At 36.1% G+C, this 13,806-nt stretch overlaps 1 protein-coding gene across 4 annotated transcripts in view; it reads right to left on the bottom strand.

The window, feature by feature from the left end:
• LOC120085516 overlaps positions 1 to 13,611 on the bottom strand; it is a 22,560-nt gene extending 8,949 nt beyond the window's left edge. For 2 of the 4 annotated variants that reach the window (XM_039041532.1, XM_039041533.1), the window contains exons 1-8: positions 12,135 to 13,595; positions 11,327 to 12,035; positions 7,930 to 8,422; positions 7,002 to 7,153; positions 3,878 to 6,916; positions 3,561 to 3,770; positions 2,633 to 2,836; positions 2,168 to 2,371 (exon numbers count right to left, since the gene is read on the bottom strand). In XM_039041532.1, coding sequence (XP_038897460.1) covers positions 2,168 to 2,371; positions 2,633 to 2,836; positions 3,561 to 3,770; positions 3,878 to 6,916; positions 7,002 to 7,153; positions 7,930 to 8,422; positions 11,327 to 12,035; positions 12,135 to 13,216 — 6,093 coding nt within the window. In that variant the 5' untranslated portion in view covers positions 13,217 to 13,595. Of the gene's footprint in view, positions 1 to 45; positions 449 to 2,167; positions 2,372 to 2,632; positions 2,837 to 3,560; positions 3,771 to 3,877; positions 6,917 to 7,001; positions 7,154 to 7,929; positions 8,423 to 11,326; positions 12,036 to 12,134 lie in introns of those variants that run through there. The other 2 variants (XM_039041534.1, XM_039041531.1) reach the window with 2 other exon arrangements.
• Between the last annotated feature and the right edge of the window lie 195 nt (positions 13,612 to 13,806).

The following is a 13,806-nucleotide window of genomic DNA, read 5'->3' as shown; positions in this document are numbered from 1 at the left end:
CCCCCAAATTCCATCTTGAGAGGGAGAGAGAGAAATTCTAACCTTTGGGTTGTTCATGAAAGGATGTTAATATAAGTTGAATAAGTTCTTTCAAATAAAGTCTATGCCAAAATAATAAAAAGTCAAATAGCATTTATCCAAAGAATAGATCTGCATGCAACCAAAGGATCTTTTGCTTGTTCTCAAAAAGATGTTAATATAAGTTGTTCTAGACTTGTCTGGGCAACGAATTATATACCAAAATAGTAAAGAGCCTAGGTAAAAGAGCTCTAATATATGAATCCCATACAAACATGTGATCCACTGTTTCATCCTCTCTTACACTGTTTGACTAGCTGAGGCAATAGACTGTGGCGGGGTGTCCTTTCTGGATCTTATCAGGAGTGTCATCCGAATGCATAGTGAAAGAGCATCGATAGGAAAACTTAACCTTTTCACAGTAAGCCCTCTTCAGTTGCCATGCAAACATTTTTTTAATGAGAAACAGGCTAAACGATTTCATTAATAGAATAAAATCACAAAATGTTAAGGAATGTAAAGTAGATTACAGAAGACAATTCCATTGAGATATAAGAGAAGTAAGGCTGTAATCACAAAGGAACGAGGTAAATTTACATTACACCAGTAGAAAGGAATATAAGTTAGGTGATCACAAGAAGAGAATTCCATAGCTTTGTCTTCGAAGAAGATTCACTGGTTTTGTTCAAGCCAAATATGCCAAAAGAAGGCTTTAACAAAGAATGTCCATATGACCTCATTTTCCTTCCTGAATGGGTGACCAAGAGAAGCGACTATAGAAGGATAAGAGGATCATTGGGGAAGACCATGTGACAATAGAAGGCCCCCAAAATCTTTTACCAAAAAGCACGAACATTTTCACAAGTTACGAAGAGGTGTATAATAGCCTCGTTGTTCTTGTGGCATAAGGCACACCAGCTAGGTCCAGTTTTACTTCTAACCAGCTCTTTGAAAGTTCTAGGAGGGTATAGGCTCAGGGTGGAGGCATTTGCAAGTCCCTACACCTTCCAAATTATCAAGTCATGTACAAGACTCAGAAGAAACATCTCTTTTTTCCATCAACCAAAATCCATTCTCCACCTCAATGTCACTTAGCTTGTTCTTGGCTTAAGTCCCAAGTACCAAAGTTCCTTAGTTCATATCAAATATCCTTCTGTGTCTAAAATTTATTATTGTCGATGTTGCAAGCCATGAGAAAGTCACATTAAACAGTGGGGATTGTACAATTATTTTATTATTCTCGTTTCCCCTTCGGGGTTCTTGAATTCTTTAGTATTAATCTCTTTTCATTTTATTATCTGCATAATTTGATTTACAAACCCCGTATTTGCTCCTCTTACCACTCTACCACAAAGCCTTGATTTGAAGGAGGAATCTGGCCTCCAATGCACTATTTCTAATCTTTATGATACCTACACAGTCACCTACTTAGGAAGAGGGAGAATACATTTTCCAAATCAGAAGGTGGAAATCATGATCCATTTTTGCAATCCAATACGAAACTCCACAAAACTTTTTCCATCTCATTTGCCACTATAAATGGATCTCAGAAAAATCACAATCTTTGTTTTGCTGCTTTTAATTGTTTCCTTCATTAACTGTTTTCTTTTTTAATTATTCCTTTATTCAGTATTTATAAATAATCATTAATTACTTTTTAAGGATAACTTGTTTCATATGTATTATATTCTTAAATCAACATATACAAGTAAATAAAAAATACAAGATCAAAAGAAACCCTTCTAAATAGCTTTTGAATTTAAAAATGATAGAAAACAGTTTCCAAAGATCAATCTATATATAAAAAATAAATAGATAATAAAAATTAAAAAAGAAAAATAATCAGAGAAACAACCAAGGAACTCCTTTGTTTTTCTCTATTTCAAATGTTGTGAAGATTACTTATCCTGGGGGGATGCAATTGGATAAATATTTAACTGAAACAACAAACTCCTAATCATAAAGATGCAAAGAGAGTAACATCACCGACCATAACTTCAATTGGATTTGGGACAAAACGACAAAAATCTATTGATTCAAGTTGATTATCTGGCACCCCCGGTAATGAAAAATACACAGAACACCACATAACAAGCAAGAGAAGAGTGTCAAAATAAGAACATGAAATGATGCCATGAACTTCATTTACCTGAAGGATAAGCTCCTTAGACTCATTATCTGAAAGAGAGGAAACATAAAAACTCTGCAGATCCTCGTGAATTGAGTTCTTGATATATAACCGGGCATCATCATCAACATTAATCCCCACATAGACTAGGCGCAACATCCATAACCTTTCAGATTTGAAGTTTACGGAACTGCTCCAGAGAAAATTCTTAAACAAAGGAATGGACTGCAATTGCCAATAGGATAAAGAAATTTGGGTTTAGACGTGAATTATAAAGTCTAATGTATGCCAGAAATTTGGGATTTGCAAAGAAAAACTAACTGCAACAGTGAAAATTTTGAAATAATGAGCTTAACCGAAGAACTGTTTTTATCCTCACGTTCATTCCATCATTCACATATATATTCTCACTTAATTCTTATTTTAAAAGACATATAAGTGCTGTGTCAAAAAATGCAAGACATACATCAATCACAAAAATATTACCTTCCTATTCATCCTGGCAGATCGCACCAAAAATTTACTTATTGCTGCATAATGATGATGGGATGGTTCCAACAAAATAAAGGATGCCTCTGCAGCGAAAAGAGCAATGATGGAAGGAATTCTCTGCCACGGCTCTTCAATGCCGTTTTGCACATATGTTAAGAGGAGCCGAAGTCTCGTGGTACCCTTTCTCCTTTTACAATTCTGCAAAGAAAAGGTTTTGGCATGGCTGTAAAAAGTTGTAGGAAAAACTCAAAAATTTTGAAGGGGAAAAAGAAAGTGAAATCCAGTGGTGCAATAATCTTTTCTGACTTGGGTTGGGTAGACTTCGACATCATTCTTTCCACCTTCCTTTTAATTAAGGAAAGTTTGTTCTTTGGCCAAAAAAAATACACACATATTAACAACCAACTATAAACCTAACAAGTGTATCTAGCGTCTCAATATCCCATTCCATATCAGCCATGGCACAAACTGATTAAATTTACATCTCACCCTTTGAGCCATGTGAAGCACATAATCACAAGCTGTCGCACATACGGTATTCCATTAACCAAAAATACTGTACAACCAAATTCCAAAGTGAGCACTTTTCTAAAGCAAGGAAACAATTACAAGAGCCATAGAAATACAAAGCAGCATACACCTTCTTATTCCAGCTAAATTCAACTCTATTTTAATGCACCTAAATGTGGTTTTGTTGCTTTCCCATATTACCTCACTTTTTTATCCAAGTCCTAATAGGCATTCCATTATTGAATTCTATTAAAAGTGAAAAACACATGTTTTAGAAGCAATGCACTGTAACAGATTTCACGCATCAAGACAGGAGTGTCACCAAACACTAAACCTTCTTTACAGCATTCTTTACAGGCATGGCTACCACGCTAAATCAACCAGAAACCATATTTAAGAACATTAGGATTACCTCCACCGCGTCCTTTAACGCCCCAAGCGTTCCATAGCCTAATTTTCTTAATCTGTCATTAGCTGAAGACAAACTAACAAATGCAATTGCAAGCAAACCCAAGGTAGTAAATTCCAAAGCTTCGATGTATCCCATTGACAGAGCATGAATTGAAAACCGCAAGACATAAATTGGATCATATTGTTCAGGTTCGGAACCATGATAATGTCCCTGCATCAGTGCATTAGAGTATTAATTTGGAACAGAAAAGTATGAACAAATTGTAAAAAGAAGCCTACTGATTTGTATCAATACATGATATTAAAGTTATTGTTTACCTTAAAGAGATCATCTAGATCCATTAATCGATACTTCTTCAAGTGTGATTCTTCGTCCAATTCAGTCCTATCATAAGGAAACCATAGCACTGTGGACACACATATTCTGGGATCAACAGGAAGATTTTCTCTAAATTGATTTCTATGACGTTCTTTGATAGCTTCAGCATCATTGCTGATATTTGAGGAAGGTTCCTGCTCTAGAAGTCGTTCTTTAGAAACTCCCAATACAGCATTTCCCCATAAAAAATCCATTTGAACTAGATTTTGTGCATCTGTTCCAACTATAGTTTCAATGTCATTTAATGTCATCAAGATAGTAGAGTCAGTTTCACTGATAGTGGCACCATAAGAAGACAGAAGCAGTGAATGCAGTTCTCTGAAATCTATGGCATCATCTTTTTGGTAACCACCATGACGTACCTTCATCAGAACAAGTATGTGAACCAACTTAACAATTACCAAACGTTTCAAGTCTGTCCGAGTGGCTTTAGAATCTTGCTTGAAATTTGTTTCCCATTGACTACTTGATGGTATAACAAGTGATCTTAGTATGCTGGACATTGGCCTCAAAAACGTTTCAATGGAATGCGATGGTTTTGGAGCTGAATGGATAGTGGAAGCAAACTGGGAGTGCGCAAGCAGCAGCTGCAAATATACATCTTCTGCAAACTTGCCATCAGACAACAAATTTAGAATGCTGTAAAGAATGTTTAATGTTGTTGGATCCTCGAACCTATACAAGAGGGAAAATCTCATCAATTGCTCTAGAAAGGGGATGGATAGTAATTTGACAAGTGCACCATGCATTTCTGTGCTTAGTTCAAGAATATTGTTCAGTAAGAAAAGCTCCAAGTATCTGAATAATCTTGAGTTCTCCATTTCTTTTTCATAAATATCAGAGATAAAAGCAAATCTTTTCACAATCCACTGCCAGATGCCCACCAAAATATTCAAGTACTGCAACCTTGAGGATTCTTCTTTATTTGACCTTCTTGCTGAAGAATGTTCTGTTGCCACGTCTTCTCTTGGCAAAGATTGAACGCTGCAGCCTTCTGGAAATAACAACATCCTACAAAATGATATCTTTGCAACAACCTTGCTGAGAAAATTGAATACCTGACTTGGTGAATAAGAGTCAAGTTCATCAACCTCAAATCCTAAAACTTCGTCAGTTGAATAAGAAGCTGGAAAAATGTAACTAAATACTTTCAATCGCATCTTCACTGTCACAAGATCTCCATTAAGTGCAAAGCAGTGCCTTAGCATACTCACTGCTTTTCCAAGAAGACTGTTATTAACAAGATCAAGAAATTCTTGAGTAGATGATGGAACTAAATCACCAAATTCTTCGTCGAAAATACTTTTAGCCACAAAGATCTTCCATTTACGAAAAAGAATTCTTGAATATACTGAAGATATGATGTTGAAACTATACCAGCATTTCTTTCCAAACTTCACAACAACTGAATTCAAGTATGTCAAAGAAGTGGGCAGGAGCATCAAAAATTTGTCTTCCATCTCAATGTCCATGTGACAAGAATGCTTGTTCATAACATCCACAATGAAGTGCCCAAAGATGGACAAATGCAAGGAGCTAACCTCAGTAAGAATAAACAACAATTTAGCTTTTTCCTTATTGGTCCTATCAATGCAATAAGAAATCAACTCACTAGGCATGTTCATTATAAATCTGAACGTTGCTAAATGTATTTGATCAAAATATTCACACAGCATGGGTTTCTTAGCACAAATAGCCTTAACCACTTCAAGCAAGCATGTGTCTGCAAACTCTGACTTGTAACGTATGGCAAATATATTTGTCTTAGTGTAAATTTCATCAATGATGTTACATACATCCTTCTCATCCATTTTACTGAGTATATTGTACGGTAATCTTCTAGATAATGGTAACTGCAAATAGCCTGTGACATCTTTAAAAGCAATGACAGCAATGCCAAATCCAAATGATAGACCATGAATCTGGGTCGTCTCAGATTTCTGTACCACCAAGCCATTGATATTTACTCTCTTGAATATCCAAATCACTAATTCAAGAAGATCAAAAGGAGATATAAAATGATTTAATGCATGTAAAGCAAAAAACAGGGGGAGAAGTGGTATTGGGTCCATTGTCTCAATAAAGATATCAAATCGGTCCCTGAACTCAGAAAATAGCCTTTGTATGAGAACATTAAAAGTCTCCACTACCTTTCTGAATGTTGAATCTTGATCATCGCATGAGGTTATAAGATACTCACAAAAAGTGGTCAATAAGTTGACAATGTGATGATCTAATGTATTAACATTCTTCCGACACAACTGAACCAAAGATTCCAAATTTAAATCAATAGCATCATTCATTAAGTCCCCGGGACAGTTTAGGGGGCAGGACAAGGATGATATTACAGCAGGATGAGAGAATATAGTTTCTGCTACATCTTGAACCTCTAGCCTTAACAGAGGGCTCTTGTAATCTCCACCAGTCCCAGAATGGGTTTTTGAAGCTAGCAACTTCGCTAAGATGTTCTGAAGAAGTACAATGCAAATTTGGGAAAGCTGCTCAAGTTCAACTAAAGGCTTACATCTATAAGAGATCCGTATCTGATACATCCAAAATAGGACAAGCCGTAAATACGATAATAGAAGGTGATCAAATGTCAACTCACTTAGTTTTAGCAAAAGGTAATCTTGTATTTTTGGAAGTACAAGAGAACTGGAACCACGAGCGCACATAATTGCAGGAAATAATACATGAAATGGCGCTCTCTTCAATAAGGTGGAAAACCCAGGGGAGGATGCTTCAATTTTATCAAACTCCATGTAACAAATTTTTTCTTCATCATTCATTAAATGACAATGATCAGGAAAAACATCTACGCTATGCATGGTAGACATTCTGCGGGAGAAGAGTAATAGATTTTTCAATGGTCTCCACTCACAGTTTGAACTTCCAGATTTCACATCCAAAGGACCATGGTAGTCAAATATCTTAGCCAAGATAGATTCGATCACTGAAGCCAGTAATAGAGCATCAACCTATGATAAATAAATACATAAAAACTTGATGTCAGATATTTAAACAACCTCACTACTAGAAACCCTCATAACAAATCATGTGCACCTGAGTCTGCAAGAGATACTTTAGCGTATTGCTCACATAACTAGATATAGCAGCCTTCTCAAGCCGAGTGAAGCTTACAGAATCAGAGCTGAGCAACCTTAGACACTTCTGCAGAACACATATGATGATTGGGCTGAAATTAGGTGAGACATCTGCAAAAAGAACAATGAAATGACAGATGGAAAGTGTATGCTTCATTTATTTGGTGCACAATGGATAAAAAATATATACGATAGTATGTATATTTATCTGGAATTAAAAACTAAAACTGAGAAACAGAATTAGCAGAACAAATTGCGTTCCAAATATTTTTGGTTAAATGATCATTTCAAATTGTAAGAAAAACTGGAAAAAAAAAATTGGTAACATTAATATTATCTTATAATGTCAAATGTCTCGAAAATTGGTTTGTCAAGGTAATCTAGTGACTACGTGATTAAGTAAAACAAAGCAGCTTAGATAAAGGTGTCAGGTGAGTATAATCATTCTGAAGTTATTTTACTCGAGTTATATTTTTCTTTATAAGTAACAAATGAAAAGTTATTAAAATGCTTGACCAACTCGGGAGAGATTTACAAACCCTGTCAAAATGGAAAGTGGTCTTAGAGATTCAAAAGGACTTGCCTCACGATGCAAATGTTTCATGAATAAATAAATATTATGGTTACAATGAAGTGAAGAATCATGGTACAGAAATCACAATTGAATTTACAGTTCAAGAAACAAGAATAATCACACCATAAGATTCACAACAAGGAAAAAAATAAAAGCATGGACCAAAAGATTTCCTTCTGAATCCAATATAAAAATCTGAACTCTGACTAAATTAAACAGGTATATTATGTCTACAAAAACTCTACTCACGTCAATGGATAGGATGGTACCACCCATCAGGGGCCAAAGTTTGCGTAAATGACTTACAAATTACCTTTGGCATTTTTTAACTGGTTGGTGTAACTCTTCATAATACCCCAATATTTGAATAAGTTATTTCCCACCGTGGAAATGGCATCACATAAGAATGAAATTACTGAATAAGTTAAATCATCTAAACTCTCTATCCCAAGTTCCATAAAAGATGTTCCTCGATCATAGTTCGATAAATATAAGAACCATGATCCAACTTCATGAACATTTTGGTCAAGTGCACCAGTACTTAGAATAGAAGCTTGGGCCAGATAATATGCCTTATTCTTTATGTCGCTGTCCATTGAATGTATGGACAAGGTAATAAACGGCTGCAAATGCTTGTACATCCCTGGTGGGGTTCTAAAGTACGTAGAACTCATTGATGATGATGGAATATATTCAATCAGCAATGATAACAAAGAATGTTGCAGAATAGTGGGCAATAATAAAGGATTTCCAAGACGACTGATGAAAAATTCAAATGATCCCTCCAAAGTATGTGGCAATCTTCGCTACAAAAAGAAATAAGTTTCAAATAAAAAATCATGAGAGATAATAAGCTCAAGCAGTGCCAAACAAGAGTTTCAATAATGAGTAATTGCATTGCATATTATACATAACTAGTATATCAATTATCCCCGAAATGGTAGCATTATCCTTTTTAAATGTCTGATTTCCGAATATAAAACATTGCATAGCATGCATATTCATATCAATGGCCATCAGCTCAATGATGACATTGCATATATAAATGGTATATCTACTATCAACTATACCCAAAAAGGAAGCATGATCCTCTTTATAAATTTCTGGAGTTGATAACTATAGTTGACCATCTACACAGTCAGCTTTGATTCAAAACATAAAGATTGCCGTCATCATACATGATCCAAGTTCAAGAATTAAACTAAATAACTAAGAAATTAAAAAAAAAAAAAAAATTGGATAAGAAACGATTTCATTGATTGAATGAAATATCCAAAGGTATATGAGGACCCCAAAAAAAAAAAAAGAACCTTCATAGGGTGTGCAAAAGGTGTTTCCAATTTGCAACGTGGAAAGAAAAACTATGATTGTGTATAGCCTGTAAATCTTTGCACCGAAAAAAAAAAACATTGTGAATGATAGTATCAATAATGTCCTTTGTTGTCTTGGCCTTGTCCTGGAAGATTCTAGCATTTCTTTCATCCCAGATCTTCCACAAAACAGCAAAAATGATGCTTAACCAAAGATGCTCTTTGACAGCTTTGAAATGAGTCCAGCTGATTAGTAGGCGAAGCCAGCTTTGTATGTCATTTGGAAAAGCCACAGACCAATTGAAGGCAGAAAAGACTTTCATCCATATCCCTCTAGAAAAGGGGCAGTCAAATAAAACATGTTGAATAGTTTCGTTGTTTGTTCGACAAAGGCAGCACCAAGAGGGAGATAGGTTGATCCATGGGCAACGTTTCTGTAACCTATCCATAGTGTTTAAACATGAATTTTTTATTTCCCAAAGGAGGAATTTAACTCTCTTCGGCCAAGGACAGCTCCACAATTTTCTGCAAAGGATGGCCGAAGATGAGTGTGAGTTGCACATGAGGGAAGAGTATAAAGACTTTGTAATGAAACCAATCTGGCTGAGTTTCCATGCCCAGTGGCCCTTTCTATTAGTAAGGTTCAAACTTGGAAGGAGATGGGTAAGAGCAGCCCATTCCTCTATCTCATCCTCTTTGAGATTTCTTCTAGAGTTTAGGGACCAAGAACAGTCTGTAGCATTCCAAGCCTCCTTAATAGAAGCATTTTTGGAGTTAGATAGTCGAAAGAGTTTGGGAAAAGTTTGTTTAAAGGTGGAATCAGCAAGCCAAATGTCTGTCCAAAAAGCTGTAGAGGAGTCATCTCCAATAATACAATGGATATTCCCATAGATAATGATGTATCAGTTATAAGAATGTTTAGTTAGTTAGTTAATTTTTAGGTGCTGTAACTAATAGACCTTAACCAACTACCTTTTAATTATAGGTAGTCTTTGTAAAACAGTTTGTTTTTAACCCATGCCTATAAATAATAGGTTGGTTCAGTATTTTAAACATAATAAAATCATTTGAGAGTTTTTCTATCCTTTGGTTTTACACCAGATAAGATCCTTTTGATGTAGAATGTATTTCCAAGGGTTTTTAGTTGAGATGCGTTTGTAATCGGCTGTCATGAGATCAAAGTAATGTGACCCGTATTTGGCTTTGATCAATAATCTCCATAGGGCTTTTTTCTCCAAATGAAAATGCCAAATCCACTTGGCAAGGAGGGCTTTGTTTTGTTGATGTTTGTGATCCCCAAGTTCATCCAGGTTTCTTCAATTTATCCCATTTTAACATATGAGATAGGTTGTTGCTCCTATGACCTGACCACAGGAAGTTTCTAAAACCTTTGTCAATTTTATTGATAATTTTTCTAGGGGCACGATAGAGGGATAAGTAGTAGATAGGTAGATTGGATAAAGTTGCTTTCCAAAGGGTTAGTCTACCTCCTTTTGAGAGAAAATTGTGTTGCCAAGATTGTAGTCTTTAGTCAATTTTGTCCAAAATCAGCTGCCAAAAGGTTATTGTAGTTGATTTTCCATATAGAGGCAGACCTAAGTATGTGGTAGGCCATTTCCCCATCTTACATTCAAATCTTGTTGCAATAGATTCCACCCATTCTTCTTCACAATTGATATCCAGAAATTCATATTTATGCCTATTGATTTTAAGGCCAGAAGCTCAGATTTGTGCCTATTGATGTTAAGGCCAGAAGCACTTTCAAAAAGGGTGATCAAATTGAAGAGATTTTCAACCTTCCTCTCATTGTTGATCAAGAAAAGTAGTGTGTCATCGGCAAAAAGGAGGTGATTGATGTTGAGAGGTGAACTTGGAATAGAGTATCCGCTAATGAAACCTTTTGCATCTGCAAAGTAAGGATTCTGCTTAATGATGAAAAGGAAGGGTGATAATGGATCACCTTGTCTAAGGCCCCTAGTTGCTTTAATTTCCCTCTAGGTTTGCCATTTATAATGATAGAGAAATTTGTGGAGGATATGCAACCTTTGATCCATTGTCTCTATCTTGTGCCAAAGCCCTTTACAATTAACATGTCATCAAGGAAATCCCAATCCACTTTGTCGAAAGCTTTCTCAATGTCGAGCTTGATGGCCACCCCTTTAATTTTCTTTGCATGCCAATCTTCGATGTACCTTAATGCTACCATTATATTCCTTATTACCATTATATTCAAAATTAATTCCAAAAATTTTAGGATAGTCATTTAATTACAAAGCCAATGCCAAAGAAGTACTTTAATGCTACCATTATATTACTTATTTCCTAATTTCACATAAAGTTTTTAAAAAAAAAAACAAAAAAATAGTATCATGTCATAATATTCTCTTAAATTAGACTTACGTGATAGATTGTTAGACCATCCAATAGCTTCGAAAGGAAGTACATCTCTGCATCCTTCACTTCAACCAGAGTAGACAATGGATCCAGATCCCATAGTTCGGCTACAGAAATCATGAGCTCCCTTTCCTTTCCAGATGTCTCTCCAATACAATTATCCACCATTTCTTCATCGATATTTGGGTCTGACACAACTCCAATAACAACGATATCAGTATCATGATCTGGTGAAGTTGTTTTTAATTTTTTAACACCATTGGAGCTACGTTCCAGACCAGCACTCCTTTTCAAATTAACTCCTTGAACTCTAGATTGGCTAGCCAATGAAGAAAGCAGAGTAAGTAGCACTTGTGGATCAGGGAGCAAAGTTTGAACATCATTCTGCAATTCCTGTTTGAGAGACGACCAATACAACATCTTTTTCGTATTGATGGATGATGCTTTGTTTAAAACACCAAACAAAGAATCAACCAACTTCAATGCTTCAAGTAAAAGTCGCAGAGTTCCATGGTTTACAAGAATATTCGAGTGAAGCAAACCTTTGTTGATTATTGATCGATTAAATGGCCGAGAAGAGAGGCACCTCACAATGCTTTTTAAATAAGTATTGTCGAATGAAGTAGTATCATCTGATTGAGAAACAATAGATTCGATAGACAAGCCACTGTTCACAGAAGAAACCAACTTAACTATCAAAGAAACCACAGAAAACCTGCAATTGCAAAAGTCACCATTATATATACTAGATATAGTATGGAGTAAACACTACAAACAAGATCATAAGTCACATAGTTGCAAAAATAAATCTGACCAGGTAGGTGATAAAAAGTCTTCAAGGTTGTAAGGAAATTCCTCCAAGTATCTTGAACAGAAACCTGGCTGCCCCCTAATAATTGCCAAAAGCAAGTCTCTATGGTAAACAACTCCAGTTGCTCTTAACTTCTTCATGAGGTCAATTAGACGCTTTGGATTACCTTTTAAAGGATTTGGGCCTCTTTTCAGATTTGGCATCAACCCATTACAAGGGTCAGTACAAACCAAAGTTAAAACCTGGTACGCCATCTCTGCAGCAAGACCACCATCCTCTCTTCCACATATGGTGGCCAATTGTTCCAAAGTAACACTTCCAAAGAGCACACTTCGAAGACCTGGAGGTACCAGTGACTCATCAACAAGGACCTTGTCCCTCAATGTTGATAAAACATAAGTAATAGTTTCTTCATCATCATTTGCAAGACCACGAAGCACACCAGAATACATTTCTCTTTGCTGCAAGATCCATCTCAACAATTCAGGCTTCCCCACCTCCAAAAATGACATAGCAAACCCAATAAACAACTTTCTTGACGAATGCTTTGATCCTTTCTGATTTGGCTTTTGTCTAAATTCTGTCAACTTGGAAAATGCACGAAGTTTAAAATCAAAGTTCTTTGCAACTTGAGAAGCCAAACGTGAACCACGTCGAACAATTGTAGACATCAACAATAGAGCTGCATTTTGGCGTTTTACCTCTTGGGAGCCTAATTCACTATTTATGTCTCCCAAGCATTCTTCAACAAGTGATCGGGCCAAAATGTCAAGAACACGACTAGCTGATAATCTCTCCAAGTCATTAAGACGGTAAATTCCATCAGGGTGACTCAAAATGACAGAAATTAATGAAAATATATATGGCATTCCAGCCTTCCCCTGTTGAAGCTTCCAAGCATCTAAAAGTTCTGAACACTTGGGGGAAGTTTTTGCATATAAAGTGAGCAGCTTACATCCATTCTCCCCTTTTAATAACTTTATGAACTCTTTTGTAGCATCCGAGCATATCTTAATCTCGAAAGAGTTGATTTTATATAGTAACTCTTTGAGTTTAGCTTCAAGGTTTGCATTTATTGCATCCATAAGATCCAAATTTGAATGAGTGTTCGAGGAGAAAATTGAAAACGACTAATATCTCACACACACCATATTGAAGCACGTATAGAAAGGAGGCTACGGCGGCAGGAGTGGAAGAAAGAAGACGGCGACAACGGCACGAGTGGAAAGAAGGCGGCGGTGGCGGGAGCTCAGAACGGGAGAGAGCCGGCGGCGCCACTGAGCTGCTGAAACGGAGGAGATGAAGGCGTGGAGAGGAGTCGTTGAAGCACGTGAGAGTGAACGAAACATAGTTATTTTTAGGGTTTTCTTTTGTTTTTTTTTTTTCCTAAATTATACAAAACACTATACATTTTGCACTTTATCTCAAAAAAAAACCTTTAAACTTTTACCAAGGAGTGGACTTCAGAAACCTAAAGTTGTGAAGTTTGTGGAGTTGTGCAATTTGTGCTTGAAGTACAGCGTTGTGTAGGCTGGAGTTATAAAGTTTGTATTTGGAATGTAGAGTTGTGAGTTTGTATTTGGAATGTAGAGTTGTGTAGTTTAGAGTTATGAAGTGTGTATTTATGGTACAGAGTTGTGAAACTTGGAGTTCTTAAGTATGTTGTTATATGGTT

Source organism: Benincasa hispida, chromosome 9 (genome assembly GCF_009727055.1).
Source record: "Benincasa hispida cultivar B227 chromosome 9, ASM972705v1, whole genome shotgun sequence".
NCBI classification, from domain to species: Eukaryota; Viridiplantae; Streptophyta; class Magnoliopsida; order Cucurbitales; family Cucurbitaceae; genus Benincasa; species Benincasa hispida.
This window is presented reverse-complemented; position numbering and strand designations above follow the sequence as displayed.